At 47.4% G+C, this 24,179-nt stretch overlaps 1 protein-coding gene and 1 long non-coding RNA gene across 8 annotated transcripts in view; one reads left to right on the plus strand and one right to left on the minus strand.

The window, feature by feature from the left end:
• Nucleotides 1-6,239, minus strand: part of LOC135012582 (uncharacterized) — a 101,695-nt gene extending 95,456 nt beyond the window's left edge. For both annotated transcript variants that reach the window (XR_010211530.1, XR_010211524.1), the window contains exons 1-2: nucleotides 5,994-6,239; nucleotides 1,497-1,914 (exon numbers count right to left, since the gene is read on the minus strand). This is a non-coding gene — a long non-coding RNA (uncharacterized LOC135012582). The remainder of the gene's footprint in view (nucleotides 1-1,496; nucleotides 1,915-5,993) is intronic.
• Nucleotides 1-24,179, plus strand: part of GLS2 (glutaminase 2) — a 285,083-nt gene that overhangs the window by 199,905 nt on the left and 60,999 nt on the right. For all 6 annotated transcript variants that reach the window (XM_063952557.1, XM_063952563.1, XM_063952561.1 and 3 more), the window contains 2 exons: nucleotides 22,042-22,100; nucleotides 23,529-23,595. In XM_063952557.1, the coding sequence (XP_063808627.1) occupies nucleotides 22,042-22,100; nucleotides 23,529-23,595 (126 nt within the window). The remainder of the gene's footprint in view (nucleotides 1-22,041; nucleotides 22,101-23,528; nucleotides 23,596-24,179) is intronic.

Here is a 24,179-nt window from a genome sequence, read left to right on the forward strand (position 1 = left end):
TACCTTGCTCCCGGCCTAGGGAAAGTTAGGTTGTTTCTTCACGGACTGGTCATCACAAAAAAAGCTGTAAACATTACCACTAACCAATCTTTTTTTTCAGGTGCCACACACAAAAACAGCGCTTGTTTATACATTTTTATAATTCCCCCTTTTTTCCAACAAGCAGCTCAATCACAGCGCAGAAAACATTTTTTTTCTCTATACAGTACAATTTGTAACATAGATTATGCAAGGGTCTATTCATGAAGCAATAGAAAGAGTGGAGAAGTGATCCAGTGGAGAAGTTGCCATGGCAATCAATCATCTGCTCTGTATAATTTTATAGTATGCAAATTATAAATGTTACTTCAATTCTGATTGGTTGCTATGGGCAACTTCTGCACTGGCTGACTTCTCCACTCTTATCACTGCTTCATGAATAGACTCCTAGTACCCTGGCTCCTGTTTCTGTATTGCTCTCAGCATTCAGGTTCAGTACATTTCAGAAGTCTGCTTTAGTTGTGCTTCCAGCACTCAGGGGCTGTGGCGTCAGAAGGCTGGTGCGGGGGGTGCGGCCTGCACCCAGGTGTCACCCTCGGAAGGGGTGACACCAAAGTGCCGGCTCTCCTGCAGTGACAGGAGCCGAGTGCTGCAGTGTGATAATCCTCTGCAGCACTCGGCTCCTGTCACAGATAAGGAGCCGGCACTGCACACTGCCCAGTCTCCGGGGGCAGCCAGCATCTCCGGGGAAGCTGAACATGCCCCCGGAGTAGGGAAGCCAATCCCGGGACAATTTTTAAATCCCGGGTATCGGGATTGAAAAATGGTCAATCCCGGGATTCCCGGGATTGGCTTTAGACTGTGTCCGGCCACCCCCCACGCCCCGCCCCTCCCGCCCTGCAGACATCAAAAAACCCGTACAAACCTGCACAGCCAGGTAGCGGGTGAGGAGGAGTCGGCGGGTGAGTGCAGCGGAGCCGGCGGGTGAGTGTAGGGGAGCCGGGAGGAGGCAGCGGGTGAGTGCAGGGTGAGCCAGGAGGAGGCGGCGGGTGAAGACCGCCGTACTTTCCGGCTCGGCGGCTACTGAAAGCGCAGCGTGACCTCACAGGTCACGCTGCGCAGGGGGAGACAGGAGGAGGGAGACGGGCAGCGTCTGAGCGTCCTGAGGACGCTCAACATTGATCCCTCAATCCCCGGGACTGGAGCTTCCAATCCCGGGATTGAATCCCGGCCGTTTTTGGGCCTAAATCCCGGGATCCCGCCGATCCCGATCCCGGGATTGGCCTCCCTACCCCGGAGTGAAGAAGAGAAGGCAACGCCCCCTTCACTCCCCCACTTCATCATCCGAGATGTTAATACATCCTGATACGCCTCGGTAAAGAGGTGAAGCAGGAAGTGTTATACCCATGCGATAAGTGCGGGTGTATTACATTTACCAATCAGTTCAGTATAATCTGCAGTCTGCTACATATATCCCAGCATGCTGCTTTAGTAAATGCCTGTAAACCTGCACTTACCTATCCTCCAGCTCTTGGCAAATCCTGCTAACCTGCTACAGCCATAGGCTATCCTGCTAGCCTGCATCTTGTCTTCCTCTGCTGCATTAGTCTCCCATTACAACTACCAGTGGCCTGTATGAAGAGTAGCATTACTAGGCAATCCAGCTTCATTCATACTCCAGCACATACAGCAACCCAAGTTGTTGTGTTGTGTTGGTAGAATTGCAGGGTATTTGGTAGAATTGCAGGGTATTAAGAGGTGAGAGTATACAAAGATCCATTTGACTTGATTCGCAACTCCTTCACCAAGCGTGCTGCTGCTGCTGCTGCTGATGACATCTGCTTTTACCAACTGATAGATGGGGATGGTGCAGTCAGGCAGATGAGGGCTGTATGGGGGGCATGGCCAAAAAAGAAGGCGTGGCCTCATCTCCTGCTAAAGAAAAATGAAAAAATTGAAAAATACTATGTGCAGCACTGGAAAAGGGGATATTTGTCATCCCGGTCAGGCTGAGATACAGGCAGAAATCTGCATTTATTTCACTAAAGTGTCAGCTTTTCTGTCTGGCTTACATGCAACTCTGAATCAGGCCCTTTTAAGGGTCAAATTTAACGTGTGCATAAAGGGACGTCCATCATTTTACAACTGTGAAACCATTGCATGTACTCACCTAACAGGCCACACCGCTTACTACATTTTTCATTTTACAATGTTGCATAATGATTCTATAACAAAGTTTATAAGCAATGTTGTAAGAATCAATTAGTATAAGCTTGTTTCATTCAAATTTTCTTTTGTCATATTTGTATGTGGTTAAATAGTCTATTTGCTAGTTTTTATTGAGAGAAAACATACCTTTTACCGGCGGCCGGGATCCTGGCTGTCATGATCCCGACAGCGGGATCCCAGCCACCAGCATGCCGGCAGCGGGGAGAACGCTTGAAAGCGCCTTGCGGGCACGGTGGCTCGCTGCACTTGCCACAGGATCTATTCTCCCTCTATGGGTGATGTGGACACCCACAGAGGGAGAAAAGCCTGTGGTGCCGGTATTCCGGGCGGCAGCATTTCACCGTCTGTCGGGATTCTGGCATCGGCATTGTTACCGCCGGGATCCTGACAGGTGGTCCCGTGATCGCTTCCTGTTGTTTTTTACACTCTATATTTTTGTGATAAGCTGATTTGTATCAGAAACCTGTAGATTTAATATATTATTATAACATGTCACCAGCACAAGATGAAAGTTTACATCCTAGACAAAAAAGAATGCAAAGCTGTCCTTAGATTACCCCAATGCATACTTGCTTACTCTCCCGGAATGACCGGGAGGCTCCCGAAAATCGGGTGACCCACCTGGCCCCGCGAAATAGCAGGCAAGTCTCCCGATTCTTCTTGTCCCCCCTGCCCGGCCGCCCACTTAGTGAGTAAAGTGGGCAGTCTGGGCAGTCGATGACTTGATTCTTTTTTAATCGCGTCATCATAGCCACGCCCCCTGCAGTATAATGCTGGTAATATCGGCATTACAGAGTGGGGTGTGTGGCTTAAATGATGCCCCACTGTAACCACGCCCCCATACCACCTCCACCCCACCCATGTTCCACCACCACCCCGCCCCTTCTGCTCATCATTGCCCTGCCCCGCCCCCCTGCTGAGCCGACCTGGTTGCTCTCTCCCGGAGAGAGCAGCCAGGAAGTAGGTAAGTATGCCCTAGTGTTCGGTACAACAGACCGCTTATAGCAAAGTCTAATTACAGCACATAGGGGGTCATTCAGATCCGGACTTAGCTATAGGCAGGCTAGGCATTTGCCTAGGGCACCCAAGCATGTCTAGAGGCATCCAAGCATGTCCCTGCAGTATCTCATGCTGGGAGGGACAGTCTGCAAACTAACTGTTACTTTCCAAATGTATTAAATCAGTACTTGTATACACTGCTGTTTACATTTGTCAAATAGAATACACACTGTCCCTTAAACTCCCTCCAACATGCTTGAATGCCCCTGACTTGTGAGACCTCAGACAGCAAAAGCCTGGTAACTGCAATTCCTGGACCTGTGGCATTTTCACTGTAGTAAGGTTATTACTGGATTGCTCCTTATGATACCACATGTGTATTTTGGAAGACTTCTCCATATAAATCTGACATCACCTATACTGCATTTCTGTATAATGAAATGCAGGCCAATCAGAACCTGGGGGCGTTTCTTTGCGGGTGTCGGGGGCGGGTCTAAACTCTGTATCCTGACACTGAGATAAAAAATAAATATTCGGTAGCAGTAAACCATCGATGGCGGGAAACCATCTAGTTCTCCCCCATCTATGGTAAAAGTTTTTAACATCGGTAATTGACCATCGATTATTTCGAAACATCGATAGTCGATGGCCATCCCTACTCACTCACAGTGAGACCAGTTGCTTTGTGGAGACATGTCATACTTACACAATTACTATACAGATATATATAGATATATATATAAATTAAGAGCTTTAGATTGTTTTATGCATAAGATAATAAGGGTTGCCAAGACATATTGTGTTCGTGGTTGTTAGAGGGGCATGGCCAAACCCACTTGGGAAAATATTTACTGTGAGTAGTATGTGTGCTGCCTCCCAGACATGCTGAGGTCCGGGTAATCAGTACCTTCCTCTCTGTGCCCCTGAAAATAATCATGACAACTAAATCTATTTGTATTAACAAATAAACACACCAAAAATCTATTCAATCGTGTACTGTATTTTCATGATCGATGAGTCCTGTAAAGCTCAAAGATGACACCTTGTGTTCAAAAGTGTTAATGCCAGAATTTATATTTGTTTCACATTGAAAGAAAGGTGTCAGAAAGTAACTTATGGTTTTTTTTAATGGTATTAGGGTTGTCATCAATCAGAGTTTACAATAAAATATTTAAATGTATTTTTTTCATCTGCTGGGATTTGTAATTTGTAATTTGGGAAATTACTGAAGAGTATCATAGAATGATTGTGAATTTTATGTTTGATTTAAGCTTACTTCCTTGTTATAAAAAAAGGAGTGTGGTTCAATAGAGCTACAGTAAAAAGACAGACAGTCAATAGGTCGACCCCTAATGGTCGACATGCAAAAGGTTGACAGGGTCAAAAGGTTGACATGGAAAAGGTAGACCGTACACAAGGTTTTTGGGTTTTTTTTTAATGTAATTTTGTATGTTTAACCATATCTGAGCCAAAGTAGTGGAGACGTATAACCTCGTGGGCCCGCTTCGCTTGCCATGCTTTGGGCAAGATTCCCATTCATAGTCCACACCACATGGATGATAAATGCTGAAAAACCTTTAAAAAAAAACCCCAACAACTTGTGTCGACCATATGTTTGTCGACCATTGTCATGTCGACCTTTGAACCTGTCTACTTTTTACCTGCTGACCTTTTGACCCTGTCAACCTATGACCATTTGCATGTCGACCATTTGGGGTTGACTTATTGACTGGCTATCTTTTTACTGTAGATCTATCAACCGGGTACCCCAAAAAAGTATATACAGACAAATTGTATCTATACGGTCATTAGATTTCCATTTTCTACACATTTGCTTCTCACCCCTAAAACATAGACTTCAAAGGTATCTTTTAGTTTCTCTTGAATCTATGAAATTGACCTTTTGGGATATTGCATAGACTTGTGCTCAAAGGTCTATTTTGTCAGGATGACCGCAGACCAGTATCCTCCATACAGTTAGTGTTCACACAGGACACTGACAAAGGTCCTCAGCTCCTCACAGAAGCATCCCAAGCGGCCCTATCACTAACTCGGACCGCCCCCCCCTAGTTACTGGCCAGCTTTTCCGGCTTCGGTCACACAGACGAATTCTCCAGACAGTCTTTTATACCTTAGACCCCACCAACACCAACAGAATGACAGGCATGTGACTGCCACCTTGCCTTCTCTGGTTACTTAGTCACTTTCTGTCAGCTGCACCAGGCTGCAAGGAAGAAATGCACTAAGCTCAATTAAACAGGGAAGACACACATTTTCTATCCTCCAAATATGTGACTTCCCTAGGTTTGTCAGCTAAACACCTCTGGTCCCTCTGTGGCGCACTACTCTTATTGCCACATAAAATAATGTTTTGGGGTGGCACTCCAGGCACTATTTAACATATGTGTATCAGTGTAGACGCTGAAGTTGTGGGATGTAAAGGTGTGCAATTTGTGGATTGTTTGCATTGCAGGGTGTGTGGTGCACATGGGCTTCTGGGTATGATGCATCTGTATAATCATACAGTACGTATCTCTCTGGGTACACCATTTGCTTTAAGCACAGCCTGCACCCGTATAATTAGATTTACCTCTCCGGTTACACTGTTTATTTGTTTTTAGTAAGCCGTGCTAATATAGAGAAGGCACTGGGCCCAGCAGTTCATTTTATATTTGGATTGCCAATGTCGACATTGACCATATTGACATTCATCATGTAGACATTGATGAAATGTCAACATGTTAACATGTCAACATATTCTCCCTGATGGCCCAGCAGTGACTTACCTTTTCCTGGCAGCCGCAAAGGTGTTTTTACAGGTCCTTGCTTTCATGCAGGGGCGGAAGTCCGGGAGGCAGCGGAGTCGGCTGCCGCCGGGCTCCTGACCCGCAGAGGGCGCCTCGCAGTGGCGCCTCTGACATTACACAGATTGACATGCGGACGAGCGCCCGCATGTCAATCTGATGTCTCCCTCCCTGCTGTGTTGGAGGGACATGGAGCGCATCGCGCGTCTCCTGTGTCCCTCCCTGGCTCTCTCCCGGCCGGTCTAAGGAAGTGCCATTCGTGAGCTCTGATTGGCTCACGAACCGGCACTTCCTGTATTAGACCGGCCGGGGGAGAGAGCCAGGGAGGGACACAGGAGACGCGCGATGCGCTCCATGTCCCTCCAACACAAGGGGGGAGCAGGCACTGGGGGCATATACCTGGTACTGGGGGGCATATACCTGGCACTGGGGGGGGGAGGAGACCTGGCACTGGGGGGCATATACATGGCACTGGGGGGCATATACCTGGCACTGGGGGGGAAGACCTGGCACTGGGGGGCATATACCTGGCACTGTGGGGTATATACCTGGCACTGTGGGGTATATACCTGGCACTGTGGGGCATATACCTGGCACTGGGGGGGGAAGACCTGGCACTGGGGGGCATATACCTGGCATTGGGGGGCATATACCTGGCACTGGGGGGCATATACCTGGCACTGGGGGGGGGAGACCTGGCACTGGGGGGCATATACATGGCACTGTGGGGGAAGACCTGGCACTGGGGGGCATATACCTGGCACTGGGGGGGAAGACCTGGCACTGGGGGGCATATACCTGGCACTGTGGGGCATATACCTGGCACTGGGGGGCATATACCTGGCACTGGGGGGGAAGACCTGGCACTGGGACGGGGGGCATATGTGGCACTGGGGAGGGGGGTATATTTGGCACTGGGGGCATATACCTGGCACTGTGGGGGAAGACCTGGCACTGGGGGGCATATACCTGGCACTGGGGGGGGAGACCTGGCACTGGGGCGGGGGGCATATGTGGCACTGGGGAGGGGGGTATATTTGGCACTGGGGGCATATACCTGGCACAGTGGGGGAAGATCTGGCACTGGGGGCATATGGGGGAAGATCTGGCACTGGGGGCATATACCTGGCACTGGGCGCATATACCTGGCCCTGTGGGGGAATATCTGGCACTGGGGGCATATACCTGGCCCTGTGGGGGAATATCTGGCACTGGGGGCATATACCTGGCACTGGGCGCATATACCTGGCCCTGTGGGGGAATATCTGGCACTGGGGGCATATACCCGGCACTGTGGGGGGAATATCTGGCACTGGGGGCATACACCTGGCACTGTGGGGGAATATCTGGCACTGGGGGCATATACCTGGCCCTGTGGGGGAATATCTGGCATTGGGGGCATATGCCTGGCACTGTGGAGAAATATCTGGCACTGGGGGCATATAGCTGGCACTGAGGGGGCATAGGTGGCACTGTGGTGGAATATTTGGCACTGTGGGGGAGCAGGCACTGAGGGGGCATATGTGGCACTGGGGGGGTATATTTGGCACTGGGGGCATGTACCTGGCACTGGAGGCATATACCTGACACTGTGGGGGAATATCTGGCACTGGGTGCATATACCTGGCACTGTGGGGGAATATCTGGCACTGAGGGCATATGTGGCACTGGGAGCACGGCCCTAGCAACACGCACTACCCCCTAGCAATGAGCATGACACCCAGTGCATGAACCCCCTGGCAACGAGCATGACACCCTGAGCATGAAACCCCTGGCACCGTGCATGGAACCGCTGGCAACGAGCATGACACCCAGTGCATGAAACCCCTGGCAACGAGCATGACACCCTGAGCATGAAAACCCCTGGCACCGTGCATGGAACCAAGAGCATGAAACCGCTGGCAACGAACATGACACCCAGTGCATGAAACCCCTGGCAACGAGCATGACAACCTGAGCATGAAAACCCCTGGCACCGTGCATGGAACCAAGAGCATGAAACCCCTGGCAACGAGCAGGTAATTTAAAAGTAATTAGAAGCCTTACTGTAGAACTTAATGTATAATGGGCATTACGGTGTGTGGCATAATGTATCACGGACATTGCGGTGTGTGTCATAATGTGTCGGGCATTACGGTGTATGGTATACTATATCGCGGGCATTGTGATATGTGGTATAATGTCTCAGGCTCATTGTGGTGTGTGTTATACTGTGTCAAAGACATTGTATGTGCTATAATGTATCAAGGGCATTGCAGTGTGTAGCATAATGTATAACGGGCATTGTGATTCCTGTCATAATGTGTCACAGGCATTACGGTGTGTGGTATAATGTATCAGGGGCATTGCAGTGTGTAGCATAATGTATAACGGGCATTACGATTCCTGTCATAATGTGTCGGGGGCATTACGGTGTGTGGCATAATGTGTCGGGGGCATTATGGTGTGTTCATATTGTGTCATGTGCATTATTGTGTGTGGCATAATGTCTAAGGGCCACTGCAGTATGTGGCATAATGTATACTGGGCATTACTATAAGGAGGAAAAATTACAAATAATGTAAGGGGCATGAATCAGGATTAATTTTCTTTCCCGCCTGGGCGTGCAGGTTGGAAAACTGGGGTATAACGCAGTCTTTTCCTGCAATGTTACACCCCTTTATGGTAAGCCATGCCCATCCCAATGAAGCCACACACTCTATACTGCCAATTATGGAGGGGGGGGGGGGGGCGAATAATTTTTTGGCTTGGGGGAGAAAAATTTCTAGTTACGTCACTGAACTGACTCATTCCTGTAAGCCGCCACTACAGCGCAAACCCCAGGAGAGTACGCTGGTGCGCGCCTGCTGTGGGAGGTAGGAGAGGAGCTGCTGCTACCGTTGCCCCGCTGCTGTGGGGAAGGGGGGGACGGGACGGATGGACACACGTGCGAGGCGGTGTTTAAGAGCTGGTACCACGCTTGCCTTGTATTCCACATCCTAATTGCGCTCTGCCTCCGGTAATTGGGGAGGAGAGAAGAGCCTTCTTTCACTACACAAGGTATCCATCTATGCTCCCTTTCTCCCTGTATAAGTGCACTGCCAGTATACTGTATGTATGTTTGTATATATAGATTGAGGTAGGGGTCTGGCACAGCCACATAATAGACTAATACATTGGGTGCCCTCACAGCAAAGTAGTTTAGCAAAATAGAGGTGGTGCGGCACTCCAATGATTTGCACACTGACACCAATTGAAGTAGTGCAACGTTTCAATGCCCGTTTAATGAATCTGCATTTTTGTCATATATACAATGACCCCCATTCTGCCTCATCCCGTCCTCCAGACCTCTGTTACTCCATCGCCCCCCCCCCCCCCATTTGCCAAGTCCTTCTGCCCGCCCGCGACCATCCCTCCCCATCTTCCTCCCATAATTAATTGTCCTCCCGCAGGGAATACATATGTTTTACCGACAGACGGGATGCCGTCTGTCAGCATCCTGACAGCAGCATCCCGTCCGTCAGAATTCTGGCAGGGGGCGTGCGCAATGAAGGCCCTTGCTTGTTGCGCTCGCAACGCAGTGGTCTCGGTGGTTCCCATCCCACTCTATTGGTGTTGTGGACACCCACGAATGGGAATAAGACCTGTGAGACGGTATTCTGGTGTCGGTATCCTGACCGCTAGGAATCCCGACAGCCAGCAAAATGATTGCCTCCCCTCCCGCAGTATCGGTCACATAATAGACTCACTTTCAGCTCCAGGCCCATGTGGACCCCAAACTGGCACTGGTCTGCAGGGATGTATCATTGGCACAAGGTTAAAAATGCAGCCAAACCTCCAAAAATGCAGTTTTCAGAGGTTTGGCGGCTTACTACTTATCCACCAAGCCTAGACCCCAGGGCTTGGATGCGGTGGGCAACACCATCTTTAGATGGGCTTCTATCACATTACCCATTGGACCCCTCCCAGCACCCCCTAGTGGGGCGCATCAGCCCACGCATGCACAGATAGGACTCCGGATCATACACCGGGAAGTTCTACTGTATCATGGCAAAGAATAGCTCTCACCGCAAGAGCTGTCCTTTGGAAATTTCTTCATGCATACGCCATTATGCTTGCAAAGAATGGCAGGATATATATATATATAAATATATATATAGCCTGCAGGATCAATATTGGTGTGGTGTGTATGTATATATATATATATATATATATATATATATATATATATATATATAAAAAAAAATTTTTGCCTCTATATAGGGGGGCACCTGTATTTATATTGCCTCCGGGCGTCTAGGACGAACTTACGCCACTGCTTTCATGTGATCATCTCTTAATGGTCAGATGCCTGATCCTCTTCTGGTATTTCTCCGCTACTCCTAACCCTGGGACAGGTCTTTAAATGATACCGCAGAACTGCAGATCCACCTCTACCTGCCAAGTGAGCAATATTGCCACCAAGATACAGTAGCAGAGAATGAAGTGCACTGGGGATCTGGACATTGGTGGAAGAGGAACTTCGTTAGGTTGACAGTCAATAGGTAGACCACTAATGATCAACATGTATTAGGCTGACATATACAAAAAGGTCAACATGGTCATTAGGTCGACATGTAAAAGGTTGACAGTGCTTATGGTCGACAGGGACTAATGCTCGATACACATATGGCCGACACATTTGGTCGGCACAGTGGGCCATGCGAGGGGACCCAGTACACTGATTGGGGTTCCATGTGCTGTGACGGTGAAAACTACACCAAAATTTTTTACAAATGTTGTGTCAACCTTTTTTGTATTAACCATTTGTCATGTCAACCTTTTCCAGTGTCAACATTTTGTCCTGGTCAACCTTTTCCAGTGTTAACCTTTTGACCACGTCAACCTTTTCATCATGTTGACCTTTGCCAAGCTGACCAATAGTGGTCGACCTAGAGACTGTCGAACTAAATAGGTTAACCCTGTGATCCATACCCATGCTTCATTGCTGCATCAGCTACTCCTCCAAGTTGTGTACTATGTGGGTTATTTAGAAATGGACGCAGATCACTGCCTCCGCCCCCATTTGCCCCCTCAATGCCGCATCGCTACCCCGCAAACGCCCATCACTCATCCCATCGGGGATGCAAACGCAATGTGTGTGACCGCGCAGCCACTGTGTGGCCACTGCGCAAGTTAGAGAACTTTTAATGCCAGACCCTACCTTCCTGCCCACCATATATTCCACCGGGTATACAGTGCCTTGCTAAAGTATTCAGCCCCCTTGACTTTTTCCTATTTTGTTACATTACAACCGGTAATTGAATTTGTTTTTTTTATTTGAATTTTATGTGATGGATATGCACAAAATAGTCTAAGTTGGTGAAGTGAAATTAGATAAATTTATATAAAAAATTATTTTTATAAATAAAAATTGTAAAATTGGCATGTGCATATGTATTCACAACTTTGCTATAAAGTCCCTCAAAAGTTCTGGTGCAACCAATTACCTTCAGAAGTCACATAATTCGTGAAATTAAGTCCAACTGTGTGCAATCTAAGTGTCACATGATCTGTCAGTATAAACACGCCTTTTCTGAAAGGCCCCAGAGGCTGTAACACCACTAAGCAAGAGGCATCACACCATGAAGACCAAGGAACTCTCCAAACAAGTCAGGGACAAAGTTGTTGAGAAGTACAAGTCAGGGTTGGATTATAAAAAAAAGCCAAATCTTTGATGATCCCCCGGAGTACCATCAAATCCATCATCTTCAAATGGAAAGAACATGGTACCACAACCTGCCAAGAGAGGGCCGGCCACCAAAACTCACAGACCAGGCAAGGAGGGCATTAATCAGAGAGGCAGCACAGAGATCAAAAGTAACCCTGAAGGAGCTGCAGAGTTCCACAGCCGAGACTGGTGTATCTGTGCATGTGACCACAAATAAGCCGTACACTCCATAGAGCTGGGCTTTATGGAAGAGTGGCCAGAAAAAGCCATTACATAGTGTTAAAAATAAGAAGGCATGTTTTAAATTTGCTAAAAGGCATGTGGACGACTCCCCAAATGTATGGAGAAAGGTTCTCTGGTCAGATGAGACTAAAATTTTACGTTTTGGCCACCAAGGAAAACGCTATGTCTGGTGCAAAGCGAACATATCCCATCACCCCAAGAGCACCATCCCCACAGTGAAACATGGTGGTGGCAGCATCATGCTGTGGGGATGTTTTTCAGTAGCAGGGACCGGGAAACTGTTTCGAGTCAAGGGAAAGATGGATGGTGCTAAATATAGGGATATTCTTGAGCAAAACCTGTTTCAGTTTGCCTGTGATTTGAGACTGGGACAGAGGTTCACCTTCCAGCAGGACAATGACCCGAAAGCATACTGCTAAAGCAACACTCGAGTGGTTTAAGGGGAAACATTTAAATGTGTTAGAATGGCCTAGTCAAAGCCCAGATCTCAATCCAATTGAGAATCTGTGGTCAGACTTGAAGATTGCTGTTCACAAGCGGAAACCATCCAACATGAAGAAGCTGGAGCAGTTTTGCCTTGAGGAATGGGCAAAAATCCCAGTGGCAAGATGTGGCAAGTTGATAGAGACTTATCCAAAGCGACTTGCAGCTGTAATTGCCGCAAAAGGTAGCTCTATAAAGTACTGACTTTAGGGTGGTGAATAGTTATGCACGCTGAAGTTTTCTGTTGTTTTGGCCTATTTATTGTTTGCTTTACAATAAAAAAAGAAAACATCTTCTACGTTTTAGCCATGTTCTGTGAATGAAATGATGCAAACCTTCAAACAATCCATTTTAATTCCAGGTTGTGAGGCAACAAAACATGAAAAATGTAAAGGGTGGTGTTAGCAAGGCACTGTATGTTCCCAGCTACGGCCCTCCCACTCTTGTAGAGCAAATAAACAGACCCACTGAGACAGTGTCAGTTTCTCAACATTTCAAGGGTTTAAGGGTCTATTGATGAAGCAGAGAAAAGCCCTGTTTTGCGGAAAATAGGATTTTAATACCTACCGGTAAATCCTTTTCTCTTAGTCCGTAGAGGATGCTGGGACTCCAAAAGGACCATGGGGTATAGACGGGATCCTCAGGAGACATGGGCACCCTAAGACTTTAAATGGGTGTGAACTGGCTCCTCTCTCTATGCCCCTCCTCCAGACCTCAGTTATAGGAACTGTGCCCAGGGAGACGGACATTTTGAGGAAAGGATTTTTGTTAACTAAGGGTGATACACATACCAGCTCACACCACAACACACCGTACAACATGACATTTAACTAACCAGTTAACAGCATGAACCAAAAATCAGCAACAGGCTGATTGAACCAAAACACAACCTTTGTGTAACAAAAGCAAAACTTACGAACTAGTACTGCAGATAGAGTCCGCACTGGGATGGGCGCCCAGCATCCTCTACGGACTAAAAGAAAAGGATTTACCGGTAGGTATTAAAATCCTATTTTCTCCTTCGTCCTAGAGGATGCTGGGACTCAAAAGGTCCATGGGGTCTATACCAAAGCTCCAGACCGGGCGGGAGAGTGCGGATGACTCTGCAGCACCGATTGAGCAAGCATGAGGTCCTCATCACCCAGGGTATCAAACTTGTAGAATTTTGCAAAAGTGTTTGAACCCAACCAAGTAGCTGCTCGGCAAAGTTGTAACGCCGAGACACCCCGGGCAGCCGCCCAAGACGAGCCCACCTTCCTAATGGAATGGGCTTTCACCGATTTCGGTAACGGCAAACCAGTCGTAGAATGAGCATGCTGAATCATATTACAAATCCAGCGTGCAATAGTCTGCTTAGAAGCAGGAGCCCAAATCTTGTTGGAAGCATACAGGACAAACAGCGTGTCAGTTTTCCTGATACGAGCCGTTCTGGCTACATAAATTTTCAATGCTCTGACCACATCGAGCGACTTTGAATCACCCAAGGCTTCAGTAGCCACAGGAACCACAATAGGTTGGTTCATGTGAAACGAAGAAACCACCTTTGGGAGGAATTGTTGACAAGTCCTCAGTTCCGCTCTATCCACATGGAAAACCAAATAGGGGCTTTTGTGAGACAAAGCCGCCAATTCCGACACCCGCCTTGCGGACGCCAAGGCCAATAGCATGACCACTTTCCAAGTGAGACATTTCAACTCAACCTTTTGTAAAGGTTCAAACCAATGTGACGTAAGGAACTGTAACACCACGTTAAGCTCCCATGGTGCCACTGGGGGCACAAATGGAGGTTGGATGTGCAGCACGCCTCTCACGAAAGTCTGTACTTCTGGAAGCGAGGCCAATTCCCTTTGAAAGAAAATAGATAAGGCCGAAATCTGCACTTTAATAGAGCCTAACTTTAGGCCCGCCTCCACACCAGCTTGCAAAAAATGGAGAAACCGACCCAGCTGAAATTCTTCCGTAGTTCTTGGATTCGCACCAAGACACATATTTTCTCCAAATATGGTGGTAATGCTTTGCCGTTACCTCCTTTCTAGCTTTCAGTAGAGTGGGGATGACCTCTCCGGGAATACCCTTTCGAGCTAAGATTTGGCGTTCAACCGCCATGCCGTCAAACGCAACTGCGGTAAGTCCTGGAATATGCACGGCCCCTGCTGTAATAGATCCTCTCTTCGAGGAAGAGGCCAGGGATCTCCTATGAGTAATTCCTGAAGATCCGGATACCAGGCCCTCCGTGGCCAATCTGGAACAACGAGTATCGCCTGAACCCCTGTTCTTCTTATGATCTTTATCACCTTTGGGATGAGTGGAAGTGGAGGGAACACATAGACCGACTGAAACACCCACGGTGTCACTAGTGCGTCCACTGCTATTGCTTGAGGGTCCCTTGACCTGGAACAATACGTCTGAGGCTTCTTGTTGAGGCGAGACGCCGTCATGTCTATTTGAGGAAGTCCCCAACGACTTGTCACTTCTGCAAAGACCTCTTGATGAAGACCCCACTCTCCTGGATGGAGATCGTGTCTGCTGAGGAAGTCTGCTTCCCAGTTGTCCACGCCTGGAATGAAGACCGCTGACAGAGCGCTTGCATGTTTTTCCGCCCAGCGAAGAATCCTTGTGGCCTCCACCATCGCCGCTCTGCTCCTTGTTCCGCCTTGGCGGTTTATGTGTGCCACCGCTGTTATGTTGTCCGACTGAATCAGGATGGGTAGGCCGCGAAGCAGATGTTCCGCTTGTACAAGGCCGTTGTAAATGGCCCTTAATTCCAGAATGTTTATGTGCAGACAAGCTTCTTGGCTTGACCATTTTCCCTGGAAATTTTCCCCCTGTGTGACTGCTCCCCTACCTCGGAGACTCGCATCCGTGGTCACCAGGATCCAATCTTGGATCCCGAACCTGCGACCCTCTAGAAGGTGAGAACTTTGGAGCCACCACAGGAGAGAAATCCTGGCCCTGGGAGATAGGCATATCTTCCGGTGCATGTGCAGATGGGACCCGGACCACTTGTCCAACAGGTCCCACTGAAAAACTCTGGCTTGAAACCTGCCAAACGGGATGGCCTCGTAAGCCGCCACCATCTTCCCCAGCACTCGAGTGCATTGATTGCCGGTTTCAGAATTCCCTTGACCGTGTTCTGGATTTCCAGAGCTTTTTCCAACGGGAGAAAAATTCTCTGTAGTTCCGTGTCCAGAATCATGCCCAAGAACGACAGCCGTGTTGTCGGAATTAACTGTGATTTTGGCAAATTTAGGAGCCAGCCATGTTGTTGCAGAACTGTCAGGGAGAGCGCAACGTTTTTTAGTAACTGCTCCTTTCCGCCATTACTTTGGTGAAAATCCTCGGGTCCGTGGAAAGACCAAACGGCAACGTCTGAAACTGGTAATGACAATCCTGAACAGCGAACCTCAGGTACGCCTGATGAGGAGGATATATGGGGACATGTAGGTAAGTATTCTTTATGTCGACTGACACCATAAAATCCCCCCCTTCCAGACTGGAGATCACTGCTCGGAGAGATTCCATCTTGAATTTGAATCTTATTAAATACAGATTGAGGGATTTTAAGTTCAGAATCGGTCTGACCGAGCCATCCGGCTTCGGGACCACGAATAGGCTTGAATAAAACCCTTCCCCCCGTTGTGACGGGGGTACCGCGACAACGACTTGCTGCTGACACAGCTTGTGTATTGCAGCACACACTACCTCCCTTTCGGAAGAGAAGCTGGCAAGGCCGATTTGAAAAATCGGTGTGGAGGCACGTCTTGAAACTCCAGTTTGTATCCTTGGGTCACAATTTCCAGCACCCAAGGATCCAGGCCCGAGTGAACCCAGACCTGGCTGAAGAGCTGAAGAGGCGCCCCCACTGGTGCGGACTCCCGCAGGGGAGCCCCAGCGTCATGCGGTGGACTTAGTAGAAGCCGGGGAGGACTTCTGTTCCTGGGAGCTTGTCACAGCCGGCGATCTTTTTCCCCTTCCCTTGCCCCTAGCAGCAAGGAAGGAGGACCCTCGTCCTCTTTTGAATTTATTAGACCGAAATGAATGCATCTGATAGTGAGGGGTTTTCTTTTGCTGTGGAGGGACAAATGGCAGAAAAGAAGACTTACCCGCGGTAGCTGTAGAAACCAGGTCCGCGAGGCCCTCACCAAGCAAAACTCCACCTTTATAGGGCAGAGCCTCCATAGCCTTTTTAGAATCAGCATCACCATTTCATTGATGAGTCCACAACGCCCTCCTAGCCGAGATTGCCATGGCATTTGCCCTTGATCCCAAGAGGCCAATATCTCTCGCAGCCTCCCTTAGATAGACTGCAGCGTCCCTGATATGACCCAGCGTCAAAAGCACGCTATCCCTATCCAGGGTGTCTATTTCAGATGACAAGTTATCTGCCCATTTTTCAATCGCGCTACTCACCCATGCCGATGCCATGGCCAGCCTGAGCAGCGTACCCGTAGTGACATAAATAGATTTCAAGGTAATTTCCTGTTTACGATCTGCAGGATCTTTAAGGGCTGCCGTGTCAGGGGACGGTAGCGCCACCTTCTTGGACAATCGCGCTAGAGCTTTGTCCACTGTGGGTGTTGACTCCCACCCTAACTTATCCCTAGAGGGAAACGGATATGCCATAGAAATTCTCCTGGGAATCAGCCACCTTTTGTCAGGAGTTTCCCAAGCCTTTTCAAAAAGAGCGTTAAGTTCATGAGAGGGAGGAAACGTTACCTCAGGTTTCTTTCCTTTAAACATACAGACCTTTGTCTCAGGGACAGCGGGGTCCTCAGTGCTATGTAACACGTCCTTTATCGCCACAATCATGTACTGAATGCTCTTAGCCAGTTTAGGATTCAACTTGGCATCATTATAGTCGACACTGGAGTCCGAATCCGTGTCGGTATCTGTATCTGCTATCTGGGTAAACGAACGTTTCTGTGACCCTGAAGTCTGAGTTTGTGACAAAACATCTCCCATGGATTGTCTCCACGCTTGGTTCTGAGACTCAGATTTGTCTAATCTCTTATGCAAAAAAGCCACACTTGCATTTAAGACACTCCACATATCTACCCAATCAGCAGTCGGCGGTGCCGACGGAGTCACTCCCACATTCTGTTCTGCCCCTGCACCAGCCTCCTCCTGGGAAGAGCATCCAGCCTCAGACATGTCGACACACGCGTACCGACACCCACTATCACACTGTGCTATAGGGGACAGACCCACAGTAAGGCCCTTCAGAGAGACAGAAAGGGAATTTGCCAGCTCACACCCAGCGCCTCACCGGTCTGAATGAATATACAAAACCCCAGACCTAGCAGCGCTTTTATATGTAAATAAATACAACACCAAATTTGCTGTGCCCCCCCCCCCCCTGCTTTTGCACCCTATTACTTGAGACAGAAGTGAAGGGCCAGGACCAGCGTCTCTGCAGCTTGCTGTGAAGAGAAAATGGCGCTGATTAGAGCTGGAGGACGAAGCCCCGCCCCCTACATGGCGCGCTTGTATCCCGCTTTTATTTATACTGGCAGGGGTCTGTATACAGTGCCTATGCACTGTATACTGCCGTGCCAGTCCCCAAAAGAGGTTTAATTTCTGGCCAGGGCGCCCCCCCTGCGTCCTGCACCCATGTAATGCCGTTAGTGTGTGGGAGCAATGGCGCACAGCGCGACCGCTGCGCGGTACCTCCGAAGATCAGAAGTCTTCTGCCACCTCTGAAGTCTTCTTTGCTTCTGCTACTCACCCGTTTTCTCTTTGCAGGCTCTGTGAGGGGAACGGCGGCGCGGCTCCGAGAACGAGCAGCTAGGCGCTCCAAGTGATCAGACCCTCTGGAGCTAATGGCGTCCAGTAGCCTAAGAAGCAGAGCCTTTGAACACACAGAAGTAGGTCTGCTTCTCTCCCCTCAGTCCCACGAAGCAGGGAGACTGTTGCCAGCAGTGCTCCCTGAAAATAATAAACCTAAAAAAAGTATTTTCTAGAGAATCTCTGTAGAGCTCCCCTAGTGTGTGTCCAGTCTCTCTGAGCACAGAATTTAACTGAGGTCTGGAGGAGGGGCATAGAGGGAGGAGCCAGTTCACACCCATTTAAAGTCTTAGGGTGCCCGTGTCTCCTGCGGATCCCGTCTATACCCCATGGTCCTTTTGGAGTCCCAGCATCCTCTAGGACGAAGGAGAAAACAGGGCTTTTCTCTGCTTCATGCTATTCACAGAGTGGGTTACTGAGGAGAAGTCCCTGATGTCTTCAGCGGCACCCCCGCTCCGTGCTTGAATCACATCACCATACTTTAGTATGGTGAGTGCGATTCATGAAGGAGCAGAAAGCTGCTCTCCATGGAGTTCAGGTTCACCATCTCAGGATGGGGGTGTAGTATGGTATGCCGGCGGTCAGGCTCCCGGCGATCAGCATACCGGCGCCGGGAGCCCGACCGCCGGCATACCGACAGTGTTACGAGCGCAAATGAGCCCCTTGCGGGCTCGGTGGCGTGCTACGCGCGCCACACTATTTTATTCTCCCTCCAGGGGGGTCGTGGACCCCCACGAGGGAGAATAAGTGTCGGTATGCCGGCTGTCAGGATTCCGGCGCCGGTATACTGTGCGCCGGGATCCCGACAGCCGGCATACTGAAGACCACCCCAGGATGGGGTAACCTGAACTGTGGTGCGGTAACTGGAGGTTAGCTCAATGCTTCCCTGCTCTCTGTTCGCACCCGGCTTCAGGAGGTCAGCCAGTGGCGCATGCGCAGAAGGACCCACCGGCTGAGTTCAAGACCGAAGAGGGGGACTGCCGGAGAAGAGAGCGAGGGGGACTGCCGGAGAAGAGAGCGTCACTGGAGCCCGGAAGTGTAAGTATACATGAATTGCTACTTATAACAGCTATACTGTATATCGCATCGTACCGATGCAATGTATAGTGTTAAGTATCAATTCATTTTTGTTTTCTTTATGAATAGACCCCTTAATCTTTTCTGTACTCCTGATGAAAATATTAAACCCTTGAAAGTTGAGAAACTGACACCCTGTCCCAGTGGGTCTGTTTATTTGCACTGCAACAGTGGTAGTGCCATGGCTGGGAACACATTGCTATGTAGATATGTATATATATATATCTCCGGTACCTGCTGCGGATTCACAGAAGGCTCTATTCACAACAGGCAGTATTTACTAAAGATCGTTTTGACCTTATAAAATAAATCCACAAGTGATTTCTAAAACCCTATCCGGCTGTAAAAACGCCCAAACACGTTGTGGTTTACTAGCCTGCACAGAACGCTAAGTATAGAATAAAATAAAGGGGGGGGGGGGGGCGCGGAAGAACGGTGAAATTATTTTTTTTTTTTAAAGGGTGGGGATCTAGCCCATTATCATAACCATCCTGGGTTGGTTTCCCAGCTTGTAGTGAAAAATAGAGGGGAAAAATGTCTTCTTAGGACTAATTCTCTTTGGCCCAAAGTACTGTAGCATCCTGAGTTCTTTGCAAAAGAAAAACAATTATGTGACTTCTCCTCACGGAGCCCTGGTCAGTGGGAGTCATTTCACATAAGAATGAATGGGACCATAGTGATTGGTCACATAGTGGCAGTTTCCACAGCTCTAAATTTACCCTGATCTTAAACAATAATACCCAGTAGCGGATTTCCCATTAGGCACGTGAGGCAAGTGCCTAGTGGCGTTGCAACTAATGTTGCTAAATAAGAATGTTTCTATTAGTGCAATACCTGTGGGGGGAAAAAAGGGGGGGGTTTAGTTAAAGCAATGTTAAAAGCCCTTTTAAGAAGTAGTTGCCGTCCTCAGGTGATATTAAGGGTTGCGTTCTTAATGCCGTATAGGAAGGAGCAGATCTTATTAGGAAAGTTCTGTAGCACTAACTATCACTTACTACACGGCGCACAGGAGCCGCAGCCGGAATGTGGGAACTCTGCCAAGTTCACCACCACTGTCACACAGACCGGGTCTCCCAGCAATATATTGCGCTGCGTGGCGCATAGGAGCCGCGGCCGGAGCGGGGGGAACCAGCTGGAGGAAGGCACCTTCGTTCTCATAACATCACGGACAAAGGTTGGTAGTAAGGGATAGTTAGTGCTACAGAACTTTCCCAATAAGATCTGCTCCTTCAAATATTTAGCAACATTAGTTGCAACACACATATAACAGATACATAATTTCAAGTGCTCTGCTTTCAAATTGTTAACATTAATATATTATTTCAGAGCAGCTCAAACATTTAAAAATCCCAGCTGCAGCGCAGTTTTTCCCCCCATTTTATTACTACTATGTGCCTAGGGGTGGCACTTGCTGGGGGCGGCATACCTGGCCGATAAGGGCCAGATGATTTTTTTTTTTTTGTAGTATAAGGTTCGGGCTGCTTTGGTGATCTCGAGGCATCTGGACTGGCACCTGAAATGAATGACGTGATCAAGGGGAAGGGGGCAGTGGCCAATAATGCCTGACCCCTAAATTCGGCCCTTTTAATACCAAGTAGGTTTTTAAATGGAGGAACTGTATATTTTTCGAACGGAGTGACTGAGGTTGCTTCAGATTTGTCAGGTGAGAAGTTTGGATGTGATAATGTATTTGATAACCTGTGAGGCATCTTACATTATTTGTCTTCTGCATTCCTGTGTTTAGGCAGAAGTACTACCACTAAATGTGTGATATTTAGCTCTTAAAAGAAACCTTGTAATGCAATATGGTCACACTGTGTACAAGCATTTTATTTTTGCAGACTCATAATAGTAACCCTATTGGTGTAACAGCTATAGGAGCAGAGCTTAGTAAATGTCGCTACATGAGGGTGGGATCATTTTTCAAGAGATTAAGGAGGGAAATGCAGTAGATTGTGATTGGCTGAAATCACAGGTTTTTGACAACTCTTCTGGCGAATTACAAACTACCAGTTGTAATAATGGCAAAATTGCTTGAGTATACAAGTTGCCGGATGCAATAAGCGGTGAGTTCAAAAAACAACAGAAATAAAGCTAAAGAATAGAAGTGGTTGTGACTGGAGTCCGCTGCAATTATATCCACTTATTTTCCTTAACTTTTAGCAACCTGCAAAATCACTTTTATCAGGCGATTTTCTGGCAATTTTTCCATTATTACATCCACTATAATTGAACTGTAGGCACCAGGCTAATATCAAATATATTATTCCTTTATTTTCTTACAAAAATTGCTGATCTGTTCTATGTTTGTGGGGATTGGAAGGCGCTCCAGTGCTTTCAGTATGGAACTGTTTTTCTGCTCTCTAATTCCCCTCAGGAATTCAGCCATGTGCTAAGTAGATGAACAGGATGGGGCTGTGTCCCACTGTAACAGGCGGATCCCACACTGCAGATTTCAGGTTATAAAGTGACCAGCCTAATATATAGGCTGTGAATGTTGCGGCGGTATTCACTCTGTTCATCTCTCCACATTAGTGGCAACCAGCCCAGGCTATGATTGCTGGTGCTTAGTCCACTTTTGGAGAAGTGGGACAGTGTTTAGTTTTATTGGGGGTGGTGTTTAATACGACAGTTATTATCACCATGACGATGATGATGGTGACTGGCTTGTCTGGTACTCAACCCTGACTAATAGAGTTTGCTCATTTATTTTTGCCCAAACTCTCTCTCACTTGTCTCTTTTTTTTTTTCAAGATTATGCAGTTTCTGAAAAGGATGTCAGGAAATACATACACTGGCTTCAACAACTCAACGTAAGAAACGCTGCCGCACCACTCTGGGGGCCACAGCTGAATGTAGAGGTCTTGTATGTTCTATTGTAACAGATTAAACTGTCACATATCTTCAACCAACCAGTTTGCTAACAAAGTTTTGTCTCTTGTTTCTATATACATATATATTTTTTATCTGATGATACAAACAGTAATAAAGCATTAAAGTCACGCTAGCTCTAGCTTATATTTCACAGATTATAACTAAATGAAATGTATAATGATCCTGTGCAATATTCTACCTCAGTGCTTCTCAAATCTAGTCCTTGGCACACACTAATGCTGAGTACACACTACACGATATATCGCTCATGTAGTGTCAGGTGTGTGCAGCTAATATGTCTGTGAACAACATAGTTTGCAGACATACCAAGTCGGCCCTAGAGCACAGATATATTGGTGCATCTTACTGTGTGTACAGCCAACCCGCCAATCATGCAATAGGTTGACCGCAGAAGCTAGTGAATATGAGGTCACGAGTGGGCGGACATCAGGGATGGACTGGGGATGTGAAATAGCCCTGGCGAGCAGGGATCGTGGTTATGGCTCATGGGGGTGTGCCACAAGGCACAGGGGCTTGATCTCATGGCGCACCTCCCCGCCCCATCTGTATGTTGGGCAGTCAAGCAGAGCAGGTAGATGTCCCAACAGTACTCAAGGAAACCACTGTAGGTGAGCTGTCCACTGTGAATTCCCAAGTACTGAATGATTATAGATGGCCCCTGATTGGATGGCTGTGCAAACAGGAACCTCCAATGATTTCAGCTGGTGTGGTAAATCTCTTGGCTCTATGATAGTTTTGCTGTACAGCTTACTGGCATTAAGCAAACAGGAGTTGGTCTACTTTGCACATATTCTATTTTTCTGGACACATATTAGTCTGGATTTAGCTGAAGTCTGAAATTGAGTGTGTGTGTACCTGGCCCTAATGCGCCTATTAATAGAACATATATCACACCATTGTTAGGTACATTTTATTTGTTATAATGGGAATCTAAACACAATTTTATCTGCCTTTACTGCCATTGATTGTTATTATGTATATGTTATTGCAACACTATCATATTTAGCCGTCTCAATGGCCTGAAACTTACTTACCGTACAATCACGTGTCTGTTCATAACTGAGTCTACTGCATCATGGTGAGCTCAAACTTTACATTCTACTATAGTAATGTTCCACTAATTTGAAACATTAAAAATATAAAAATAATGTACTATGCAGCCATTTAGGCTCAAACCTCAGATCCAATTCAGCAAACTGCTTTGAGTAATGATTAGAATGAGAATGTGGACTCATCTGTGCATGTATCACCACTTGTGTAACATGCTCACATTTGTGATGACTATTTTGTAAACGTAAAAATTCCTTTTGCATTGACTTACTACATATGTTTTTGATGTAATACAGGTTTCAGTCCGAAAAGGAGACAGGAAATCGAAACTTTGCCATCGGATATTACCTCAAGGAGAAGAAGGTAAACAATCTCATCCAGCTGCTTCTTGTCATTGATAAATATGTCTTACTATTCTTATCTTTTCATTGAACATCAGTGCGCACTCTGCATGTCATAAGAACATCATGAGCAAAGAGAGAGAATAATAGAACATATAAGAGAAGTTCATTGGACTTATTGCAAAATGGTTTTAAAATATAGGTATATAAAGTAACCAAGAGCGATACTGATAGTAAAAGAGGGTAAAGAGTAAGACGGGGCTGGGATATGGAATAGGATATTAGCGCTATCTAAGATGGTGATGAGTAAACGGTGAGGGAGTGGTACAGAGAACTCTAGTCGCACCAATAAGGGACAACAAACACGTGGAGAGGAAAACTTGGTACAGTTTATATACTGTTACTGCCTGACTTCTTAAATAGGCACACTCTTGGTATGTGTTGGGGTAGGGGTCAGTCTAGGCTTACGGTACAGAACATAGGTATTTTTTACTACAATGTAACTGAGGCCCAGAAAGTCACTGCAGTACCCCCTACAGTGCATGTGAAGGAAAATATTACACCCAGCTAACACATGACCTTTTGTGGTAATTTCTTTGTAACAAC

The sequence above is a fragment of the Pseudophryne corroboree genome, chromosome 2, assembly GCF_028390025.1.
Source record: "Pseudophryne corroboree isolate aPseCor3 chromosome 2, aPseCor3.hap2, whole genome shotgun sequence".
Taxonomy (NCBI): domain Eukaryota; kingdom Metazoa; phylum Chordata; class Amphibia; order Anura; family Myobatrachidae; genus Pseudophryne; species Pseudophryne corroboree.